This window comes from Mobula hypostoma, chromosome 17 (assembly GCF_963921235.1).
Source record: "Mobula hypostoma chromosome 17, sMobHyp1.1, whole genome shotgun sequence".
Classification (NCBI taxonomy): Eukaryota; Metazoa; Chordata; class Chondrichthyes; order Myliobatiformes; family Myliobatidae; genus Mobula; species Mobula hypostoma.
In genome coordinates, this window is record NC_086113.1 from 147346 (window position 1) to 171452 (window position 24107).

At 42.9% G+C, this 24107-nt stretch overlaps 1 protein-coding gene across 1 annotated transcript in view; it reads right to left on the minus strand.

Annotated features, from left to right (window-relative positions):
• Window positions 1–645: 645 nt before the first annotated feature.
• tomm7 (translocase of outer mitochondrial membrane 7 homolog (yeast)) overlaps window positions 646–24107 on the minus strand; it is a 33821-nt gene continuing 10359 nt past the window's right edge. Inside the window, exons 2-3 of the mRNA XM_063069399.1 lie at window positions 22192–22240; window positions 646–1231 (exon numbers count right to left, since the gene is read on the minus strand). Coding sequence (XP_062925469.1) covers window positions 1216–1231; window positions 22192–22240 — 65 coding nt within the window. The 3' untranslated portion in view covers window positions 646–1215. The remainder of the gene's footprint in view (window positions 1232–22191; window positions 22241–24107) is intronic.

Here is a 24107-nt window from a genome sequence, read left to right on the forward strand (position 1 = left end):
AAAATTAACCCTAATACCATCCATTCAGCTAAGATATTCCTATCCACTATGTTTTATTGTTATTTAAGACAACCCTAAAAATCCCTTGCTGGTTTCAGGAAACACAAAACTTTTTTTTGAAAAAGTGAAAGCAACTTAATAGTAAAATCCATGGGGAAAAAACACATTTAACTACCAGAAACTACACTGGCTAAAATTAGGATAATAGTATGTCATACATTAGAGCTATTTAACAGTATTTCTGAGAACTTGTCGAGCACCACAATCCCCAAAAAATAATGCATCTAATCTATGTAATTCCCACTCTATTCAACATATTGATGACATTTTTTGCAAGTCATGAAAGTAGGTTTTATTGGAACCATTCCATGTCACTTTTGCATGTGTCAATTATATTTTATACAGTCAATATTAACCCTCAAGAAAATAAACAATATTCAAATATTTTGGAATTTCCAAAAACTAAAAGTTGGCTTGATTTAAAACTAAATAGTACCAGGCACACAGCACTGAAGTCATTAAAACAGCATGTGTGACTACTTTTGAACATTAAATGCAATTCCTGCTCCTCCATAAAGTGCCAAAAAAGTGGTACCTGAAAAGCTAAGATTCACAATTAAGTGTAAAATATTACATAATACCAAGAAAGGCAAAGAGCACATTTTATTCAGAGTACAACTGTCTTTTTGTTTAATCAACTTCATATGAAAAGTTAATTTACTGCTGGAAAATTCTATTTTCATTGATAGATTTCTAATCCATACCTTCATTACAAATGTCAAATCCAAAGCAAAATTTACCTTATGCATCTCGAACTTCAAGATAACGGTTTCAAATAAAGCTTACCTAATACTTTGAACACTTTAATTACAGCTGTTATCTTAAAAGCTTAGATAACAGATGATGCACCCAAGTACATTTTGCAGAAGTTTCTCATTTTAAAGTGCTTACTAAGGCACCCGACAGATTCACTGCACAAATCATTGTTATTTTAATTTTTTTTTGGTTTTCTTTCTCTTCTATTAAGTTTTAATTCTACACAGAGCTCAAGTACAGTTTTGCTTTTACAGAAATACAATACAGTGTGCTGGTTTCCTCTGGAAATTCTTGCGTTGTAGATGTGTTACAGTGAAACCATCTATAGTAGTGATCTAGGCTTTCCAACTTTCCTCTCAAATGGCGTTTCCAGTTGAAATGTAAGATCTTCTGTTCTCTTCATCCCCACAGCAAACTATAAATAGAAAATCAACCAGAATCAGGTTTATTATCGCTGACATATCTTCATGAAATTTAAAAACGCAAACAACAGGAATTCTGCAGATGCTGGAAATTCAAGCAACACACATCAAAGATGCTGGTGAACGCAGCAGGTCAGGCAGCATCTCTAGGAAGAGGTACAGTCGACGTTTCAGGCCGAGACCCTTCGTCATGAAATTTATTGTTTTGCAGCAGCATTACAGTGAAATACACAAAAATTACTATAACACAATAATATATTAAAAAAATAAATCGTGCAAAATGAGAGAAAAAGAGGCAGTGTTCATGGACTGTTCGGAAATCTGATGGCAGAGAGGAAGAAGCTGTTTGTAAAACATTGAGTATATGTCTTTGGGCTCCTGTACCAGCTTTTTGATGGTAATAATGAAAAGAAGGCATGTTCTGGGTGGCGAGGGTCTTTCATGATGGACACTACCTTCTTGAGGCATCAGCTTTTGAAAATGCCCTCGATGATGGGAAGGCTAGTGCCAATGATGGAATTGGTTGTTTGGCACCACCAACCAGACAGTGATGCCACCAGACAGAACGCTCTCCACAGTACAACCATAGAAATATGCTAGAGTCTTTGGTGACATACTAAATCTCCTCAAACTCCTAATGAAATTTACTTACATATGTGCCTTTTTCAAAATTCCATCAACATGGTGGGCCTAGGATAGATCCTCATAGATGCTGACACCCAGGAACTTGAAGCTGCTCACCCTTTCCACTGCTGACTCCTCGATTAGAACTGCTGTGCTCTCCCAATTTCTACTTAATTAATTTACAGGATTCTATTTGGTTCATTCAAAATATATTACCCAAATAGACACAAGTAAAATAAGTAGCTAGATCTCCACCTTTTAGCCTACATAATATGGCAGACAGATTTATAATGACTGGTACTGATCATGTCATTAATCATTGCATGATTTGGCATTGTGAGTCAGAAAAAATAGCAAAATGGAAAGAAGAATGAGAAATAAGCATAGAATATTATAGCATAATATAGACCCTTTGGCTCATGATATTGTGCCAAGCTTTTAACCTACTCTATGATCAATCTAACAGTTTCCTCCTACATAACCCTTTATTTTTCTTTCATCCACTATCTGTGCCTGAAAGTTTCTTAAATGCCCTCAACTCTGGCAGGGCGTTACAAGCATCCACCACTCTCTTTGTAAAGAACTTATCTCTGACATCACCCCCCCCCCCATACATTTAAGGTGACTGACTGAAAGTATGTCCTCTCATATTAGCCATTGCCACCTGGGGGGAAAGCCTCTCGGTTCACTCTATCTATACCTCTTGTACTATATCATCTTGTACTTATCTATCAAGTCACCTCTCAGACACAAAATACTCTGCAGATGCTGGGGTGCTGGGGTCAAAGCAACACTCACAACACGCTGGAGGAACTCAGCAGGTCGGGCAGCATCCGTAGAAAAGATCGGTCGACGTTTTGGGCCGGCACCCTTCGTCAGGACTGTAGGGGGAAGGGGCAGAGGCCCTATAAGGAAGGTGGGGGGAGGGTGGGAAGGAGAAGGCTGGTGGGTTCCAGGTGTAAAACCAGTAAGGGGAAAGATAAAGGGGAGGGGGAGGGGAAGCAGGGAGGTGATAAGCAGGAAAGGTGAAGAAGGAATAGGGGAAAACACAATGGGTAGTGGAAGGAGGCTGAACCATGAGGGAGGAGGTAGGCAGCTGGGGGAGGGGGCAGAGTGACATAGGGATAGAGGAAGGGAGGGGGAGGGAATTACCAGAAGTTGGAGAATTCTATGTTCATACCAAGGGGCTGGAGACTACCTAAATGGTATATGAGGTGTTGCTCCTCCAACCTGAGTTTAGCCTCATCATGGCAGTAGAGGAGGCCATGTATGGACATATCTGAATGGGAGTGGGAAGCAGAGTTGAAGTGGGTGGCTACTGGGAGATCCTATCTGTTGTGGCGGACGGAGCAGAGGTGCTCGATGAAGCGGTCCCCCAATCTGTGTCAGGTTTCGCCGATGTAGAGGAGGCCGCACCGGGAGCACCGGATGCAATAGATGACCCCAACAGGCTCACAAGTGAAGTGTTGCCTCACTTGGAAGTACTGTTTGGGGCCCTGAATAGTGGCAAGGGAGGAGGTGTAGGGACAGGTGTAGCACTTGCACTTACAGGGATAAGTGCCAGGTGGGAGATCCGTGGGGAGGGACGTGTGGACCAGGGAGTCGCAGAGGGACCGATCCCTGCGGAAGGCGAAGAGAGGCGGAGAGGGAAAGGTGTGCTTAGTGGTGGGGTCCTGTTGAAGGTGGTGGAAGTTGCGGAGGATAATGTGTTGGATCCGGAGGCTGGTGGGGTGGTAGTCCCTCCACGATTCCCTGGTGGGGAGGTGGGGCATTAGTAGAAGTTTGAGAAGTCAATTTTCATGCCATCAGGTTGGAGGAACAACACCTTACATTCCGTCAGGGTAGCCTCCAACCTGATGGCATGAACATTGATTTCTCAAACTTCCACTAATGCCCCACCTCCCCCTTGTACCCCATCCGTATTTATTTATATACACACATTCTTTTTCTCTCTCTTTTTCTCCCTCTGTCCCTGACTATACCCCTTGCCCACCCTCTGGTTTCTCCCCTTCCCCCTTTTCTTTCTCCCTAGGCCTCCTGTCCCATGATCCTCTCATATCCCTTTTGCCAATCAACTGTCCAGCTCTTGGCTCCATCCCTCCCCCTCCTGTCTTCTCCTATCATTTTGGATCTCCCCCTCCCACTTTCAAATCTCTTACTAGTTCTTCTTTCAGTTAGTCCTGACGAAGGGTCTCGGCCCGAAACATCGACTGTACCTCTTCCTAGAGATGCTGCCTGGCCTGCTGCGTTCACCAGCAACTTTGATGTGTATTGCTTGAATTTCCAGCATCTGCAGAATTCCTCGTGTTTGCGTTTTTAAATAAATATTTCCATTCGACTCAATCGAACGCTTTTTCAGCATCCAAAGAGACAATGCATTGTGAAGTTTTAAAAGACGAATACAGGTGTCCCCTGCTTTTCGAAACCTCACTGTTACGAAAGACCTACATTAGTTCCCTATATTCGCTAACAGAAGGTGTTTTCACTGTTACAGAAAAAGGCAGCACGCAAAAAAAGCAGTGCGCGATAAAAAGCAGCGCGCGCCTGAGCAGTCGCTGTGCCCCGGATTCGGAACTGCATTCTTGCCGGCATTACTTAAACACGTGCCTGTTAGCAAGATGAGTTCTAAGGTATCGGAAAAGCCTAAAAGAGCTCGTAAGGGTGTTACACATAGCGTAAAACTAGACATAATTAAGCGTTTCGATCGTGATGAACGAAGTAAGGACAACACGAGTTTGGCTTGTGGAAGGTGACAAAGATGATGTTGAAGAGGTTTTGGCATCCCATGACCAAGAACTGATAGATGAAGGGCTGATGCAACTGAAAGAGGAAAGGATAACAATTGAAACCGAATGCAGTAGCAAACGGACCGAAAGTGAAGTCATCCAGGAACTGAACGTGAAGCATCTACGTGAGATTTTCACTGCAATGATAAAGTACGACTTTAATTTTGAAAGGGTACGAAAGTTTAGGGCATATTTGCAAGATGGTTTGAGTGCTTACAAAGAACTGTATGATAGAAAAATGCGTGAGGCTAGCAGTCAAGCAAGCCTTCAGCAGATGATGAACCTCGACCTTCGACATCGAGGCAGGCAGAGATAGAAGAAGATGACCTGCCTGCCCCGATGGAAACAGACAACGAGATGACACCCCAGTGTCCCACCACCCCAATCCCCGGGCCGCGGACAGATAACGATTCGCGGAGAATGCGGTGGTAGCCAGGAGGTACCCAGCACATCTTTAAGAAAAAAAGCCAAAATAAACAAGCAAATTAATTAGGTGCCGCCCAACACGTAATTAATTAGCTTGTTTATTTCGGCTTTTTTCTTAAAGATGTGCTGGGTGCGTCCCGGCTACCACTGCATTCTCCGCAGTTCAGTATCGGTCGGCGGCCCAGAGGGTGGGGGCCACTGCACCACCCCAACGTCCGACGACTCAGCCTAACACACCATCATCAGTGTGCTTGATGTATTCCCGATTCCCGTAAGTGATACTACACTGTACATACATTATTTCTACTTTATATAGGCTGTGTATTTTTGTGTGTTATTTGGTATGATTTGGCAGCTTCATAGCTTAAAGGTTACTGGAGAGCATTTGCGCCGTGTTTTTGCCAAGAGCGCTTGCGTGAGATTTTCGCTACAGAGAACAGTGCAGGCAATGGTTGTAGATGAAGTATTTCTATTTTATATTGGCTGTGTATTTATCATATCAATCCTGCTTTTACTGTATGTTACTGTTATTTTAGGTTTTATGTGTTATTTGGCATGATTTGGTAGGTTATTTTTGGGTCTGTGAACGCTCACAAATTTTTCCCATATAAATAAATGGTAATTGCTTCTTCGTTTTACGACCTTCCGGCTTATGAACAGTTTCATAGGAACGCTCTACCTTCAGATGGCGGGGGAAACCTGTATATAATGTTAAATAGTCTCCGAACATTTGAAAAAGAATAACGAACCTTTATAAAGCCTGTTTGATCTTTAAAAATAATTTTACCCAAAACATTCTCCAACCGATTGGCTGTTATCTTTGACAGAATCTTAGCATCAACATTCAATAATGAAATAGATCTATATGAGGCACAGTCAGTAGGATCTTTATCCTTTTTAAGAATTAAAGAAAGAGAAGCCTCATAAAAGTAGAGGGTAAATCACCTTTCACAAAAGAATCCTTAAATATTTCCAACATATATGGAGAAAGCAATTTTCCAAATTTTTTATAAAATTCTACAGGATAGCCATCAAGTCCAGGGGCCTTACCAGATTGCATTGAAAAAACAGCTTTATGAATTTCGGCTTCAGTAATTTGGGCATCAGTTTTTTGATCCTCAACAGAAATTTTAGGAAAAGCAATCTTTCATAAGACAGCATTCCTTTCAGAAGAATCTACCGGACATTGAGATTTATAAAGTTCAGTATAAAAATCTTGAAAAATCTTATTAATTTCTTCATATTCCCAAGCCAAGGTACCATCTTTCCTACGAATTTTCAAAATTCGCCTTTTGGCTCTAGCCATTTTTAATTGAGATGCGAGCAATTTGTTATTTTTATCTCCAAACATATAAAATTGGCTCTTTAACTTAAGCAAATAGCCTTCAATGGGATGAGCTAAGAATAGGTTATATTGTGATTGAAGTTCCACCCTTTGTTTGAATAAATCAATATTAGGGGAAATTGCATAAATATTATCTAAGTCTTTAATTTGTTTTGAAATCTTACCTAATTCTGCTTTAGTCTGTTTTTTAAGCTTAGCGGAATAAGAAATGATCTGACCACGTAAAAATACTTTAAATGTATCCCATGTAATTAATTTAGACATATTCCCTATATCATTAAAAAGAAAAAATTCTTCTATCTGGGTTTCAATGAAACTGACAAAGTCAGAGTTTTGCAATAATGTCTGAGACATGCGCCATGGTGGGCGGATAAGAATGACATCATCAAATTCAAAAGACAAACTCAGAGGCGCATGATCAGATATAGCAATAGCGTCATATTCACAATTTTTAACACTAGGCAAGAAGCAGGGATTGATTATAATATAATCAATCCTCGAATATTTTTTATAAACATGAAAAAAAAAATTCTCTGTTATCGGGGTGCAGATACCTCCATAATTCGATCAATCCAAAGTCGATCAAAAAGGAGTTAATAAGTGACACGGAGCGATTTGGAAGTCACTGACTGGTTGAGCTCTTGTCAATCACAGGATTTAAACAACAGTCAAAATCCCTGCCCATTATCAACATATATTCGTTTAAATCAGGCAGTAAAGCAAATACCTTTTTAAAAAAAGGATCATCTAAGTTAGGACCATACAAATTGACCAAAACAACTTTTCTGTTACAGATCACTCTTTTACCAATTAAAAATCTACCATTACAATCTGACTCAATATCTTCTTGAATATTATATTGGATTTAATAAAGATGTACACACCTTTAGTTTCACTCTGAGAAGTAGAGTGGAACTGCAAACCTCTCCACCGTCCAAAAAATCTATTTTGATCTCCCGCCCTGATATGTGTCTCCTGAGCAAAAATTACATCAGGTTGGAATCAGTTAATAATTTTAAAAGTCTTTTTTCGTTTGATAGGATGATTCCAACCACGTACATTCCAACTTATTACATTAATCTGTTTAAGTACCATACTATAATTTTATTCTACTTTATACATGCGCAGAGCACATACCAATACGGGATGATCAAAAATGGTGGGGATGAAGAATACAACCACATAGAAAACACGCATGCTCCGGAACCACCCAATGGGAAAAAACTCCTAACTCTAACCCTACCCACCTCCCCGAAAGCCCAAAAAAAAGGCAAGCAAGCTATGATGGAATACGAAGCCAGAGACCGCTCTGTCTGTACAGGGGAAAAAAAACTTTTTTAAGGATTTACTTTCCCTCCTAGTTAGTAAAAAAAAACCCGAGTGACCTTGTAAGAAAAACAATAAAGCCTCAACAAAGGAAAGTATTTACATTCCAGCATCTATTAAGCAAGAAAGAACCAAAATAATGTTATCTCTTAAAAAGAAAAATCAGCACCATTTTTAAGTTTAACATTAAATCCCTGAACATTGAATCGGTTATAAGACACTATAATAAAGCAGAAAAAAAGTTAATAACATATTTATCAAAGTTGCTGGTGAACGCAGCAGGCCAGGCAGCATCTATAGGAAGAAGCGCAGTCGACGTTTCAGGCCGAGACCCTTCGTCAGGACTAACTGAAGGAAGAGTGAGTAAGGGATTTGAAAGCTGGAGGGGGAGGGGGAGATGCAAAATGATAGGAGAAGACAGGAGGGGGAGGGATGGAGCCGAGAGCTGGACAGGTGATAGGCAGAAGGGGATACGAGAGGATCATGGGACAGGAGGTCCGGGAAGAAAGACGGGGGGGGGGGTGACCCAGAGGATGGGCAAGAGGTATATTCAGAGGGACAGAGGGAGAAAAAGGAGCCTTTTTCTCCCTCTGTCCCTCTGAATATACCTCTTGCCCATCCTCTGGGTCACCCCCCCCCCGTCTTTCTTCCCGGACCTCCTGTCCCATGATCCTCTCGTATCCCCTTCTGCCTATCACCTGTCCAGCTCTCGGCTCCATCCCTCCCCCTCCTGTCTTCTCCTATCATTTTGCATCTCCCCCTCCCCCTCCAGCTTTCAAATCCCTTACTCACTCTTCCTTCAGTTAGTCCTGACGAAGGGTCTCGGCCTGAAACGTCGACTGCGCTTCTTCCTATAGATGCTGCCTGGCCTGCTGCGTTCACCAGCAACTTTGATGTATGTTGCTTGAATTTCCAGCATCTGCAGAATTCCTGTTGTTAATAACATATTTAACTCAGCTAAATTTTCAAAAATACTAATTAATAATACCATAAGTAATTAAACATATATATATATAAAAAGAAGCCCCATTAGTGGGAAAAAACTACCAATTAGTTAATTAAGAAACAAAAAAAAACATCAAACCAGATATTAGGTTAAAGAAACAAATTCCTTCATCTTCTTTTCTCAGTCGAATGTCTGAGTAACCATTTAAACAGTCATACTTGAACCATAGATCTTCTTTCCAAAATAAACCAATAATATGCAATAATGAACAAATCTCCTTATCTTCTTTTATTAGTCTCTCAATGGAATATCCAAGAAACCTTCATAAATCTTCTTTCCGAAATGAGAAAAATGTACAGATAATCAAACAACCTTTCAGATAGTTCATTCGGTAGCTACGGCAGGTATAGTTTGAACGAAGTCCAGTGCGGCTTTTGGATCAAAAAATGTACGAGGAGGAGAGTTAGGAGAAAAAACTTTAATTCTTGTCGGGTAACGCAAAGAAGGAAACAGTTTCTTATCATATGCCCATTTCATTACCAGAGCAAATCTTGATCTTTGTTCCATTACCTCCTTTGGATAATCTTCATAAAAAGAGCTCAGATTCCTTAAACCTAAAAACTCTCTGTTTTCTTGCTTGTCGCATTATTCGATCTTTAATTTTAAAATGATGAAAACAAACCAAAACAGATCTCGGTTTATTTGGATCTTTAAATTCCGAAGTAAAAGCTCTGTGTGCTCTTTCTATAGCAGGCGGCTGTGATAATATGGTAAGAAATAAAGTATGAAAAAGCTTAAATCAGTAAGCAGTTAAATCTCCATCTTCAGCTCCTTCTTGCAGCCCAATAATTCGTATATTCCTTCGGTGAGACCTAGTTTCCAGGTCTATAATCTTATTTTGATATCTTTCCAAATGGGTTGCAGCTTCAAACAATTTTGGCTTAGTTATCTTCAATTCCTCTTTGTGTCTAATACCTTGAGTTTCCAAGTCTTTAAGTTTTCCCAGAAATGACTTCATTTCATTACACACATCAAAGTTGCTGGTGAACGCAGCAGGCCAGACAGCATCTCTAGGAAGAGGTACAGTCAACGTTTCAGGCCGAGACCCTTCATCAGGACTTCTTCCTAGAGCCTTCGTCTGTACCTCTTCCTACAGATGGTGCCTGGCCTGCTGCGTTCACCAGCAACTTTGATGTGTGTTGCTTGAATTTCCAGCATCTGCAGAATTCCTTGTGTTTGTGTTTCATTTCATTACTATTCTTTTCCAGTTGGTCTTTAACTGACCCATTTTGATCTTTAATTGAATTCAGTGTCCGAACAATATCTTCAGCCCATGGTAGCATTTCATCAGATCTTTCCTTTTGCATCTTTCCTTTCCCATTACCTTTATCACTAGGTTTAGACAAGTTCTTCCCACTCCTCATAGACATATTGTTCCCCCTCAAGAATCAGCAAATAAAAATTTTAAGTTTGAAGTTTAAACTAGGGGGAGATAAACAAAACTGAGAGCAGCACAAGATTGCTGCTACTCCATTTGCAGACAGGCGCAGTCTCCCTACAACTCTAGTTTAAACCCTACCGTACAACAATAACAAACCTTCCCGCTAGAATATTTGTCCCCCTCCAGTTCAGGTGGATACTGTCCCTTCTGTACAGGTCTCACCTCCCTGGAAGAGGGCCCAATGATCCAAAAATCTTATACCCTGCCTACTACACCAACTTCTTAGCCACGCATTAAACTGTATAATCTTCCTAGTTCTAGCCTCACTAGCATGTGGCACGGGTAGCAAACCTGTTATCACAATCCTGGAGGTCCTGTCCTTTAACTTAGCACCTAACTCCCTATGCAGAACCTCGTCACTCATCCTACCCAAGTCATCGATACCTACATGGATCAAGACTTTTGGCTGTTTGCCCTCCCACTGAAGAATGCTGTGGACTCAATCTGAGATATCCCAGACCCTCGCACCTGGGAGGCAACATACCATCCGGGAATCTCATTCTTGCCCACAGAACCTCTGGTCCGTTCCCCTAATTAATGAATCCCCTATCACCACTAAGTTACCACTAAGACTCAGTGCCAGAGACCCGACCACTGTGACTTTCCTCTTTGGGTGTAACTACCTCTATATGTCCTATCTATTGCCCCTTCATCCTTCCTAATGATCCAGAGTTCATCCAGTTCCAGTTCCAACTCCTTAACATGGTTTGTTGCAGCTGGATGCATTTCACGCAGTTGTAGTGGTCAGGGATACTGTAGGTGTCCCTGCCTTCCCACATCCCGCAAGAGGAGTAGTTCACTGCCCTGCCTGTCATCTCTGCCAAGCTGAGCAGATATAAAGAAGAGAAGAAAAAGAACTGGAGCTTTGTTTTCTCTGAGTGAAGCCTTGAAGAGTTCAAGCCTTAAGATCACTACTCCAACGACAGCCACTGCTCTTGCTGCTTCCTTCCTTTAATTTGCTCTTACTAATTAATCCCAAATACCAACTGGTCAAAGCTCTATTACACTACAGGAAACCACTCTTGCCTTTTATCCTCAGGCAGTGGATCTGACTGAAGTACCCTCATCTCCAAACTTCCGATGTGCGAACTGGCTGCTGGTCAAAGCTTGCAAAGAAAGCACTGCAGCACCTTTACTTCCTTACAAATTTGCGAAGATTCAGCATGAGATCTAAAACTTTGACAAGCTTCTATATGACAGTACATCGACTGTTTGTGTTACAGCCTGGTACTGAAACACCAATGCCCTTGAACTGAAAATCTCACAAAAGGTAGTGGATATGGCCCATCCAACACAGGTAAAGTCCTCTCTCCCATTGAGTAGATCTACACAAAACGTAAGGAAGGTGGTACAGGAGCCTCAGGACTCACACCACCAGGTTCAAGAACAGTTATTACCCCTCCACCATCGGGCTCTTGAACCAAAGGAAATAAATTAATTGAACTTCACATGCCCCATCACACTATTCCCACAAATTATCAACTCATTTTCAAGGACTCTTCATCTCATGTCCTCGATAATTATTGTTTTTTTTATTTATTATTCTTTATTTTTGTATTTGCAGTTTGCCAGAGGTCATGGTACATATGGGTATCAACGACATAGGTAGGAAAAGGGAGGAGGTCCTGAAAACAGACTACTGGGAGTTAGGAAAGAAGCTGAGAAGCAGGACCTCAAAGGCAGTCAGCTCAAGATTATTGCCTGTGCTACGTGACGAGTTTAGGAATAGAGTGAGGTGGAGGATAAATGCGTGGCTAAGGGATTGGAGCAGGGGGCAGGGATTCAGATTTCTGGATCATTGGTACCTCTTTTAGGGCAGGCATGACCTGTACAAAAAGGACGGGCTGCACTTGAATCCGAGGGGGAGCCAATATCCTGGCAGGGAGGTTGCTAAGGCTACTGGGGAGAGTTTAAACTAGAATTGCTGGGGGGTGGGAACGGAACTGAAGAGACGGAGGAAGGGGTGATTGGCTCACAAATAGAGGAAGCTTGGAGACAGTGTAAGAGGGAAAATAGGCAGGTGATAAGAGCACAGATACGCTCAGACCAATGGTTTGAGATGTACCTAGTTTAATGCAAGAAACATCATGAACAAAGTAGATGAGCTTAGTGCGTGGATCAGTACTTGGAGCTATGATGTTGTGGCCATTACAGAGAATGCCAGGCTTTAGATATTTCAGAAAGGACAGGGAGGATAGGCAAAAGAGGTGGGGGCATGGCACTGCTGATCAGAGATAGTCTCACAACTGCAGAAAGAGAGGAAGTCATGGAGGGATTGTCTACTGAGTCTCTGTGGGTAGAAGTTAGGAACAGGAAGGGAGCAATAACTCTACTGGGTGTTTTTTAAAGACCACCCAATAGTAACAGGGACATTGAGGAGCAGATGGGGAGACAAATTTTGGAAAGGTGTAATAATAACAGCGTTATTGTGGTGGGAGATTTTAATTTCTTAAATATTGATTGGAATCTCCTTAGAGCAAGGGGTTTAGATGGGGTGGAGTTTGTTAGGTGTGTTCAGGAAGGTTTCCTGATACAATATGTAGATAAGCCTACAAAAGGAGAGGCTGTTCTTGATCTGGTATTGCGAAATGAACCTAGTCAGGTGTCAGGTCTCTCAGTGGGAGAGTATTCTGGAGATAGTGACCACAATTCTATCTCCTTTACCATAGCATTGGAGAGGGATAGGAACAGACAAGTTAGTAAAGTGTTTAATTGGAGTAAGGGGAAATATGAAGCTATCAGACTGGAACTTGGAAGCATAAATTGGGAACAGATGTTCTCAGGGAAAAGTACAGCAGAAATGTGGCAGATGTTCAGGGGATATTTGCGTGCCGTTCTGCATAGGTACGTTCCAATGAGACAGGGAAAGGATGGTAGGCTACAGGAACTGTGATGTACAAAGGCTATTGTAAATCTAATCAAGAAGAAAAGAAGAGCTGACGAAAGGTTCAAAAAACTAGGTAATGATAGAGATTTAGAAGATTATAAGGCTAGCAGGAAGGAGATTAAGAATGAAATTAGGAGAGCCAGAAGGGTCCATGGGAAGCCTTGGACAGCAGGATTAAAGAAAAACCCAAGACATTCTACAAGTATGCGAAGAGCAAGAGGATAAGACGTGAGAGAATAGGACCAATCATGTGTGATAGTGGAAAAGTGTGAATGGAACCAGAGGTGATAGATGAGGTACTTAATGAATACTTTGCTTCAGTATTGACTACAGAAAAGGATCTTGATGATTGTAGAGATGACTTACAGCGGATTGAAAAGTTTGAACATATAGACATTAAAAAAAAGAGGTGCTAGAGCTTTTAGAAAGCATCAAGTTGGGTAAGTTTTCGGGACCGGACGAGATGTACCCCAGGCTACTGTGGAAGGTGAGGGAGGAGATTACGGAGCCTCTGTCAATGATCTTTGCATCATCAATGGGGCCGGGGGAGGTGCCAGAAGATTGCAGAGTTGCAGATGTTGTTCCCTTATTCAAGAAAGAAAGTAGAGATAGCCCAGGAAATTATAGACCAGTGAGTCTTACTTCAGTGGTCGGTAATTTGATGGAAAAGATCCTGAGAGGCAGGATTTATGAACATTTAGTGAGGTATAATATGATTTGGAATAGTCAGCATGGCTTTGTCAAAGGCAGGTCATGCCTTACGAGCCTGATTGAATTTTTTGAGGATGTGACTAAACACGCTGATGAAGGTAGAGCAGTAGATGTAGTGTATATGGATTTCAGCAAGGCATTTGATAAGGTACCCCATGCAAGGCTTATTGAGAAAGAAAGGAGGCATAGGATCCAAGGGGACCTTGCTTTATGGATCCAGAATTGGCTTGCCCACAGAAGGCAAAAAGTGGTTTTAGACGGGTCATATTCTGCATGGAGGTTGGTGACCAGTGGTGTGCCTCAGAGATCTGTTCTGGGACCCCCTCTCTTCGTGACTTTTATAGATGACCCGGATGAGGAAGTGGAGGGATGGGTTAGTAAATTTGCTGATGACACAAAGGTTGGGGGTGTTGTGGATAGTGTGGAGGGCTGTCAGAGGTTACAGTCGGACATCAGTAGGGTGCAAAACTGGGCTGAGAAGTGGCAGATGGAGTTTAACCCAGATAAGTGTGAGGTGGTTCGTTTTGGTTGGTCAAATATGATGGCAGAATATAGCATTAATGGCAAGACTCTTGGCAGTGTGGAGGGTCAGAGGGATCTTGGGGTCCAAGTCCACAGGACACTCAAAGCTGCTGCGCAGGTTGACACTGTGGTTAAGAAGGCATATGGTACATTGGCCTTCATCAGCCATGGGATTGAGTTCAAGAGCCAAGAGGTAATGTTGCAGTATTTGGGACCCTGGTCAGACCCCACCTGGAGTACTCAATTCTGGTAGCCTCACTACAGGAAGGATGTGGAAACCATAGAAAGGGTGCAGAGATTTACAAGGATGTTGCCTGGATTGGGGAGCATGCCTTACGAGAATAGGTTGAGTGAACTTGGCCTTTTCTCCTTGAAGCAACAGAGGAGAGGTGACCTGATAGAGTGTAAAAGATTATGAGAGGTATTGATCATTTGGATAGTCAGAGGCTTTTTCCCAGGGCTGAAATGGTTATCATGAGAGGGCACAGTTTTAAGGTGCTTGGAAGTGGGTACAGAGGAGATGTCAGGGGTAAGTTTTTTTTTTAAAAATGCAGAGAGTGGTCAGTACGTGGAATGGGCTGTCAGCGATGGTGATGGAGGCATATGATAGGGTCTTTTAAGAGACTCCTGGATAGGTACATGGAGCTTAGAAAAATAGAGGGCTATGGGTAACCCTACGTAATTTCCGAAGTACATGTATGGCATAGCATTGTGGGCTGAAGGGCCTGTATTGTGCTTTAGTTTTTCTATGTTTGTATATTTCTAGAAGGAATAAAGTTGACCTAGCAGACAACCTAATTGAGAACCCCAAGGGATTTCAGAGATATGCAAGACCACACTGGGTCTCTGGCAGACCAGAAAGGTAATCCATGTGTGGAGCCGAAGCATTTGGTGGAAGATTGTAAGCGCATTCTTTGCATCTGCAGTTGATTGGGAGATGAATACAGAGTCTATAGAAGTGAGGCAAAGCAGCACCAACTTCATGGACCCTGTACAGATTACAGAGGAGGTGTTTGCTACTGAGGCAAATCAGGGGGAATAAATCCCCACGGCCTGACAAGGTGTTCACTCATACCCTATGGGAGGCAAGTGCAGAAATTGCCGGGGCCCTGGCAGGGATATTTAAAGCATCCTTCGTGACAGGAGAGGACCAGAGGATTGGAGGTTAGCCAATGTTTTCTGCTGTTTAAAAAGTGCTCTAAATAGAAACCAGGAAATTATAGGCCTGTGAGTCTGACATTAGTGATGGGAAAGTTATTGAAAGGTATTCTAAAGGATCAGGTATGTAAGTATTTGTATAGACATAGACGGATTAAGGATAGTCAGGAAGGCTTCATATGCAGTAGGTCTATCTACCCAATCCAAGAGAGTTTTTCAACGATGTTACCAGGAAAGTGGATGAATGCAAGGCAGTGGATGTTGTCTACATGGCCTTTAGTAAGGCATCTGACAAGGTCCCACATGGGAGGCTGGTCAATAAGGTTCAGTCGCTCGACATTCAAGATGAGGTAGTAAATTGAATTAGACATTGGCTTTGTGGCAGAAGCCAAAGAGTAATAGTAGAGGGCTGCCTCTCTGATTGGAGGCCTATGACTAGAGGTGTGCCACAAGGATCAGTGCTGAGTCCTTTGTTCTTTGTCATCTATATCAATGATCTGGATGATAGTGTGGTTAAATGGATCAGCAAAGCTGCAGATGACACTTAGACTGGGGGTGTAGTGGACAGGAAGGAAGGCTATCTTGGCTTGCAGAGGGATCTGTATCAGCTGGAAAAATAGGCAGAAAAATGGCAGTTGGAATTTAATGCAGACATGTGCGAGTTGTTGCACTTCCGTAGGACCAGCCAGGGAGGTCTTACACAGTGACTGGCAGGGCACTGAAGAGTGTGGTAGAACAAGGCATCTTGGAATAGAGGTACATAATTCGTTGAAAGTGGTGTCACAGGTAGATAAGGTCATAAAGAAAGCTTTTGGCACATTGGCCTTCATAAATCAAAATGCAGAAGGTGGGATGTTATGTTGACGTTGTATAAGATGTTGGTGAGGCCAAATTTGGAGTATTCGTGCAGATTTGGTCACTTACCTCCAGAAAGATATAACTAAGGTTAAAAGAGTCCAGAGAAAATTAACAAGGATTTTGTCAGGTCTGGAGGACCTGCGTTATAAGGAAAGAATTAATAGGTTAGGATTGTATTCTTTAGAACATAAAAGATTGACATAAGATTTGATAGAGATATACAAAATTATGATGGGTATAGATAGGGTAAATTCAAACAGGCTTTTTCCACTGAGGTTAGGTGGGACTACGACCAGGTCATGGCTTAAGGGTGAAAGGTGAGAAGTTTATGTGAGGGGAAACTTCTTCGCTCAGAGTGCCGTGAGACGTCAGCACAAGTGGTCCATGCGAGCTTGACTTCAACATTTAAGAGAGGTTTGGACGGATACATTTTGGGCAGCAACCAAAATTATTACTCATTACTATTTAGAATGGCTAATTTCAAATCTACTCGAACATTTGACTGATAATAGTAAGTATCAATTGCAAACTGCAACTGAAACTATGAAACACATATCCTAAGGTGTACAATTAACTGCCAACAAGGCCAGGGAAATCAGCTGCAATTTTCCAGCCCTTCAGAATCATGCCAGAATCAATTGATTCTTGAAAGATCACTACTTATGCATCCGCAATCTCTTCAGCCACCTCCTTCAGAGCCCTGGGGTGTATACCATCTGGTTCAGGTGACTTAACTAACTTCAGATCTTTTAGTTTCTCAGGAACCTTTTCTGTAGTAACCCTAATCCTATTCTCGCCCTCACTGACAAGTGGACCGGGCAGCAACTCCAAGATTACTACTTTGGAGGTCCTGTTTTTCAGCTTTCTACCTAGCTTCCTAAAATCTCTCTTTAGGGTCTCCTCACCTTCCCTACTTATGCCATTGGTGCCAATAGGTACTCAAGACTCCTGGTTGCTCACCCTCTCCCATTAGAATGCCGTCGACCTGATCCGAGACATCCATGACCCTGGCACCTGGGAGGCAACATACCATCTGGGTGTCTCTAATCGCGCCCACAGAATCTTGACATAGTTCCTCGGACTACGGAATCTCCTGTCACCACAGCAGTCCTCTTCACCTCTCTTCTCTTCTGAGCCACAGCACCAGACTCAATGTCAGAGACCCAGTCACTACGGCTCCCATTTGGTAGGTCGCCTGCCTCAGGGAATGGTCAGAGGGGTACTCTGTAATGGCTACCCATTTCCCTTCCTTTTCCTGACAGATTGGTATGAGAGGCTATGGTCTAAGTGCTGGCTGACGGGATTAGGCAAAATAACAGTTTGGCACGGACTAACTGGGCCAAAGGGCCTAAGTCTAATTCTCAACAGTGTGGAGTGTTATGAACCCACAGGTTTCGTTTACTGTGGACTGTCGCTTTAAGCGCCTTAGTAAGGTGGGACTATGACGTCAGTCACAGGGTGAAGAAGCTTGCTTCAGATTTTTACACAGACAGACAGACAGAAAGAGACCTTCAGTGGTAGCAGAAAGAGAAGACCAGCTTCCGGGACTCTGGCTGGTCACTGCGATGGTTTGAACTCTCTTAAGCCCAAAAGATTGGGTTAAACATCGGCACATGGTGACTGCCAATTCGTATAATCCATAGGAGTGGATTTTGGGGATATCTTGTGGGACCACTTGTGTAGCCCTTGCCTGGGTATGTTGTGTGGTAACCACTGGAAGACGATATTCCTGTGACAGGTCAGTTTCAGTGATAATTCGTATGTGGATTTGGAACGTCACGACGGACAAGATCTACAGTGACATTATCACGTTTTACCAGCGTGGAACTTGTGGAATTCTCGTACTTACCTTCTCTCTCCATTACAACGTGGATCACAAATATCTCTCTCCCATCATTTATTTCGTGGATTACTGAACTTTCCTACTTTACCATCTCAAGACTCTAAGCATTGTTCCCCTAAGCTCAATAGTTTGAGAGTTATATTCACACACATATATATACATAACACTGTTAACTTTTGTTATCTTGGTTGATATACCAAATTATAAGTAGATAGTAATAAAGATAGTGGTTTTAACATTAAAACCTGACTCAGTGTGAAATCTCTTGCTGCTGGTTTGTTTCTAAAAAGTTACAGTTCGTAACAGGAGGAATAGGGGAATCTTGAGGTTCACATCCAAAGATCCTTCAAAGTTACAGTGCAAGTTCATAGTCATACTTTATTGATCCCGGGGGAAATTGGTTTTCGTTACAGTTGCACCATAAATAATAAATAGTAATAGAACCATAAATAGTTAAATAGTAATATGTAAATTATGCCAGTAAATTATGAAATAAGTCCAGAATCAGCCTATCGGCTCAGGGTGTCTGTCCCTCCAAGGGAGGAGTTGTAAAGTTTGATGGCCACAGGCAGGAATGACTTCCTATGACGCTCTGTACTGCACCTCGGAGGAATGAGTCTCTGGCTGAATGTACTCCTGTGCCCACCCAGTACATTATGTAGTGGATGGGAGACATTGACCAAGATGGCATGTAACTTAGACAGCATCCTCTTTTCAGACACCACCGTGAGAGAGTCCAGTTCCATCCCCACAACATCACTGGCCTTACGAATGAGTTGTTGATTCTGTTGGTGTCTGCTACCCTCAGTCTGCTGCCCCAGCAGACAACAGCAAACATGATAGCACTGGCCACCACAGACTCGTAGAACATCCTCAGCATCGTCCGGCAGATGTTAAAGGACCTCAGTCTCCTCAGGAAATAGAGACGGCTCTGACCCTTCTTGTAGACAGCCTCAGTGTTCTTAGACCAGTCCAGTTTATTGTCAATTCGTATCCCCAGGTATTTGTAATCCTCCACCATGTCCACATTGACCCCCTGGATGGAAACAGGGGTCACCGGTACCTTAGCTCTCCTCAGGTCTACCACCAGCTCCTTAGTCTTTTTCACATTAAGCTGCAGATAATTCTGCTCACACCATGTGACAAAGTTTCCTACCGTAGCCCTGCACTCAACCTCATCTCCCTTGCTGCTGCATCCAACTATGGCAGAGTCATCCGAAAACTTCTGAAGATGACAAGACTCTGTGCAGTAGTTGAAGTCTGAGGTGTAAATGGTGAAGAGAAAGGGAGACAAGACAGTCCCCTGTGGAGCCCCAGTGCTGCTGATCACTCTGTCGGACACACAGTGTTGCAAGTACATGGTGTGTTGGTCTACAGCAGTCTGGGATTGAGTTCAAGAGCCTCTATAAAACTCTGGTTAGACCATGTTTGGAAGTATTGTGTTCAGTTCTAGTCACTTCATTATCAGAAGGATGTAGAAGCTATAAAGAGGGTGCAGAGGAAATTTACCTGGTAGTTGCCTGAATGAGAGATCTTGGATTATTTAGGAAGAGGTACAGTCAGGCCGAGACCCTTCGTCAGGACTAACTGAAGGAAGAGTTAGTAAGAGATTTGAAAGTGGGAAGGGGAGGGGGAGATCCAAAATGATAGGAGAAGACAGGAGGGGGAGGGATGGAGTCAAGAGCTGAACAGGTGATTGGCAAAGGGGATATGAGAGGATCATGGGACAGGAGGCCCGGGGAGAAAGCCGGGGGGGGGGGGGAAGAACCAGAGGATGGACAAGGGGTATAGTCAGAGGGACAGAGGGAGAAAAAGGAGAGTGACAGAAAGAATGTGTGTATAAAGATAAATAATGGATGGGGTACGAGGGGGAGGTGGGGCATTAGCGGAAGTTAGAGAAGTCAATGTTCATGCCATCAGATTGGAGGCTACCCAGACGGAATATAAGGTGTTGTTCCTCCAACCTGAGTGTGGCTTCATCTTTACAGTAGAGGAGGCCGTGGATAGACATGTCAGAATGGGAATGGGATGTGGAATTAAAATGTGTGGCCACTGGGAGATGCTGCTTTCTCTGGCGGACAGAGCGTAGGTGTTCAGCAAAGCGGTCTCCCAGTCTGCGTCGGGTCTCGCCAATATATAGGCCTCCTCTACTATACCCGTTCTGACATGTCTATCCACAGCCTCCTCTACTGTACCACACTCAGGTTGGAGGAACAACACCTTATATTCCATCTGGGTAGCCTCCAACCTGATGGCATGAACATTGACTTCTCTAACTTCCGCTAATGCCCCACCTCCTCCTCGTACCCCATCCATTATTTATTTTTATACACACATCCTTTCTCTCACTCTCCTTTTTCTCCCTCTGTCCCTCTGACTATACCCCTTGCCCATCCTCTGGTTCCCCCCCCCCCGTCTTTCTCCCCAGGCCTCCTGTCCCATGATCCTCTCATATCCCCTTTGCCAATCACCTGTCCAGCTCTTGGCTCCATCCCTCCCCCTCCTGTCATCTCCTATCATTTTGGATCTCCCCCTCCCCCTCTCAAATCTCTTACTAGCTCTTCCTTCAGTTAGTCCTGACGAAGGGTCTCAGCCTGAAACGTCGACTGTACCTCTTCCTAGAGATGCTGCCTGGCCTGCTGCGTTCACCAGCAACTTTGATGTGTGTTGCTTGAATTTCCAGCATGTGCAGAATTCCTGTTGTTTGCTGTTTGTCTTGGATTATTTATTTAATTTATTTAGAGATAAAGTGCAGAAAATGCCTTTCGGCCCTTTGAGCTGCGCAACCTGGCAACCCCTGATTTTAACCCTAGCCTAACCATGGGACAGTCTACAATGACTGATTAACCTGTACATCTCTGGACAGTGGGGAGAGGGGTGGGAGAGAACTGGAGCACCCAAAGAAAATCCACACGTTCCACAAACTCCTTGCAGAGGACACTGGGATTGAACACCAAAACTCCGACACCCTGAGCTGTAATCGTGTTGCGCTAACCACTACGATACTGTGACACCTACAGTATGAAGATAGGTTGGCATCATTGAGAGCAGCCTGGTGAAGGAACTGCACCAACCTTGATCACTGGGCACTGCAGAGAGTGGTACGGACAGCCCAGCGCATCTGTGGATGTGAACTTCCCTCCGTTGAGGACATTTACAGCAGCAGGTGTGTAAAGAAGGCCTGGAAGATCATTGGAGACACCAGTCCTCCCAATCATAAACTGTTTCAGCTGCTTCCGTCTAGCAAACGGTACAGCAGCATTAAAGCCAGGCCACAGGACAGTTTCTTTCTAAAAGCCATTAGACTTATAAATTCACATGTCTGTAAGTTGTGACGGAGTCATAACAAAGATCTTTACTCCCTCACATAGTGGGATGCATGTAAGATTTAAATTAATTCAAATTTTAAGAAAGCTGAGGCCCCAGAATAGGTTCCTATGTCATTCCACACATTACATCCTGACAATCACAAAAAGACCTAGATTTGCTATTAGAGAGCAATTTTCTATGCACACTAGGACTGTAGAACAGTGCAGCACAGGAATAGTTGCACCAGCCACCACATCTACAAAACCATGATGCCAATCTAGATAATCCCATCTGTCTACATAGTCTGCATTCCTGCCCCTTTTGTGTTTGTGTGAATACCACTTAAATGTTGCTTTCATAATTGCTTCTATCACTCACTGCCCCATTTCAGGCAACCGGCACTCTTTTAGAAAAAAATTGCCTCTTCCATCACCTTTAAACTTATCCCCTTTCACCTTAAGTCTATGCCCTCTAATATTTGACATTTCCACCGCAATGGAAATGATAGCTGGAGAAGCAAAAAGCTGTCTGAAATAGAGGATACAAAAAAAGTTCTACAACAACATCCCTTAGTAAATAAATCTCCACCTTCCCCTAAACATTGGCATTTAGAGTTTGGAAGAGAATGCAAGGAAGACTTCAGGCAAACTATTTACCATGCAACATACAACAAAGTTCCTTCAACTAATCATAATAATTTCAGGAGTCTACCTTAGAAGGCTGGGCTCTGGCATTCCTGGATCGCCACCTCTCCTAAAACCTGGAAGAAAACAACATATTAGTAAAGCCAGCATAAAATCACGATTTACAGACACAGTACATATTATTATCATTGCTGCTGCTACACTCCATTCATTAACATCATAGAAACATGTGGTAGGGGAGGTCAAAATATACACATTGATCCTCAAGTTCTTCTGGCCACCTACTATACATACTCTCCCTGCAGTCTTCCGGAGTCTGACTCTACACAGAACGGGTTTGACCAATCTTTAATACACAGAATATGTTGATATTACTGCAGAGAAATGTCAACATCCACAAAGAACATGATAGAAAAATCATGCAAGGATTACCAGGACAAAGCAAGGAAGAGTGAGGAGGTCCTGGAGAGTGAGTATAGAGAGCTTGGTAGGAAGTTGAAAAGCAGGACCTCAAGGGTGGTAATCTCAGGATTGCTACCTGTGCTACGTGCCAGTGAGAGTAGGAATAGGATGCTCTGGAGGATGAACAAGTGGCTGAGGAACTGGTGTAGGGGGCAGCGTTTCAGATTTCAGGATCATTGGGACCTCTTCTGGGGAAGGTGGGACCTGTACAAGAGAGACGGGTTACACTTGAACTGCAGGGGGACCAATATCCTTTCAGGGAGGTTTGTTAGTGCTATTGGGGAGGCTTTAAACTAGATTTGCAGGGGAATGGGAACCAGAGAGCCAGAGCTGACAGTGTGGCTGGGGTGAAAATAAATAATGTTAAAAGTTCAAGCAAATCCGCTAATAGAAAGGTTCTGAGTGGTGGTAAAAATCTTCTGAGGTGTATATATTTCAATGCCAGGAGTATTGCGGGGAAGGTGGAAGAGTTGAGGGCGTGGATTGACATGTGGAATTATGACATTATAGCAATTAGTGGAACTTGGCTACAGGAGGGGCAGGACTGGCAGCTTAATATTCCAGGGTTCCGCTATTTCAGATGTGATCGAGGCATAGGAATGAAAGGTGGGGGAGTAGCATTGCTTGTTAGGGAAAATATTACAGCAGTGCTCAGGCAGGCCAGATTAGAGGGCTTATCTACTGAGTCCTTATGGGTGGAGCTGAGAAACAGGAAAGGTATGGCCACATTAGTGGGATTGTATTACAGACCACCCAATAGTCAATGAGAATTGGAAGAGCAAATCTGCAGAGAGATAGCAGGCAACTGCAGGAAACAAAGTTCTGGTGGTAGGGGATTTTAATTTTCCATATATTGATTGGGACTCCCATACTGTTAGGGGTCTGGATGGTTTAGAGTTTGTAAAATGTGTTCAGGAAAGTTTTCTAAATCAATATATAGAGGAACCAACTAGAGGGGATGCAATATTGGATCTCCTGTTAGGAAACAAGTTAGGACAAGTGACGGAAGTCTGTGTAGGGGAGCACTTTGGTTCTGGTGATCATAACAACATTAGTTTCAACTTGATCATGGACAAGGATAGATCTGGTCCTAGGGTTGAGGTTCTGAACTGGAAGAAGGCCAAATTTGAAGAAATGAGAAAGGATCTAAAAAGCGTGGATTGGGACAGGTTGTTCTCTGGCAAAGATGTGATCGGTAGGTGGGAAGCCTTCAAAGGAGAAATTTTGAGAGTGCAGAGTTTGTATGTTCCTGTCTGGATTAAAGGCAAAGTGAATACGAATAAGAAACCTTGGTTCTCAAGGGATATTGCAACTCTGATAAAGAAGAAGAGGGAGTTGTATGACATGTATAGGAAACAGGGAGTAAATAAGGTGCTTGGGAGTATAAGAAGTGCAAGAAAATACTTAAGAAAGAAATCAGGAGGGCTAAAAGACATGAGGTTGCCTTGGCAGTCAAAGTGAAGGATAATCCAAAGAGCTTTTACAGGTATATTACGAGCAAAAGGATTGTAAGGGATAAAA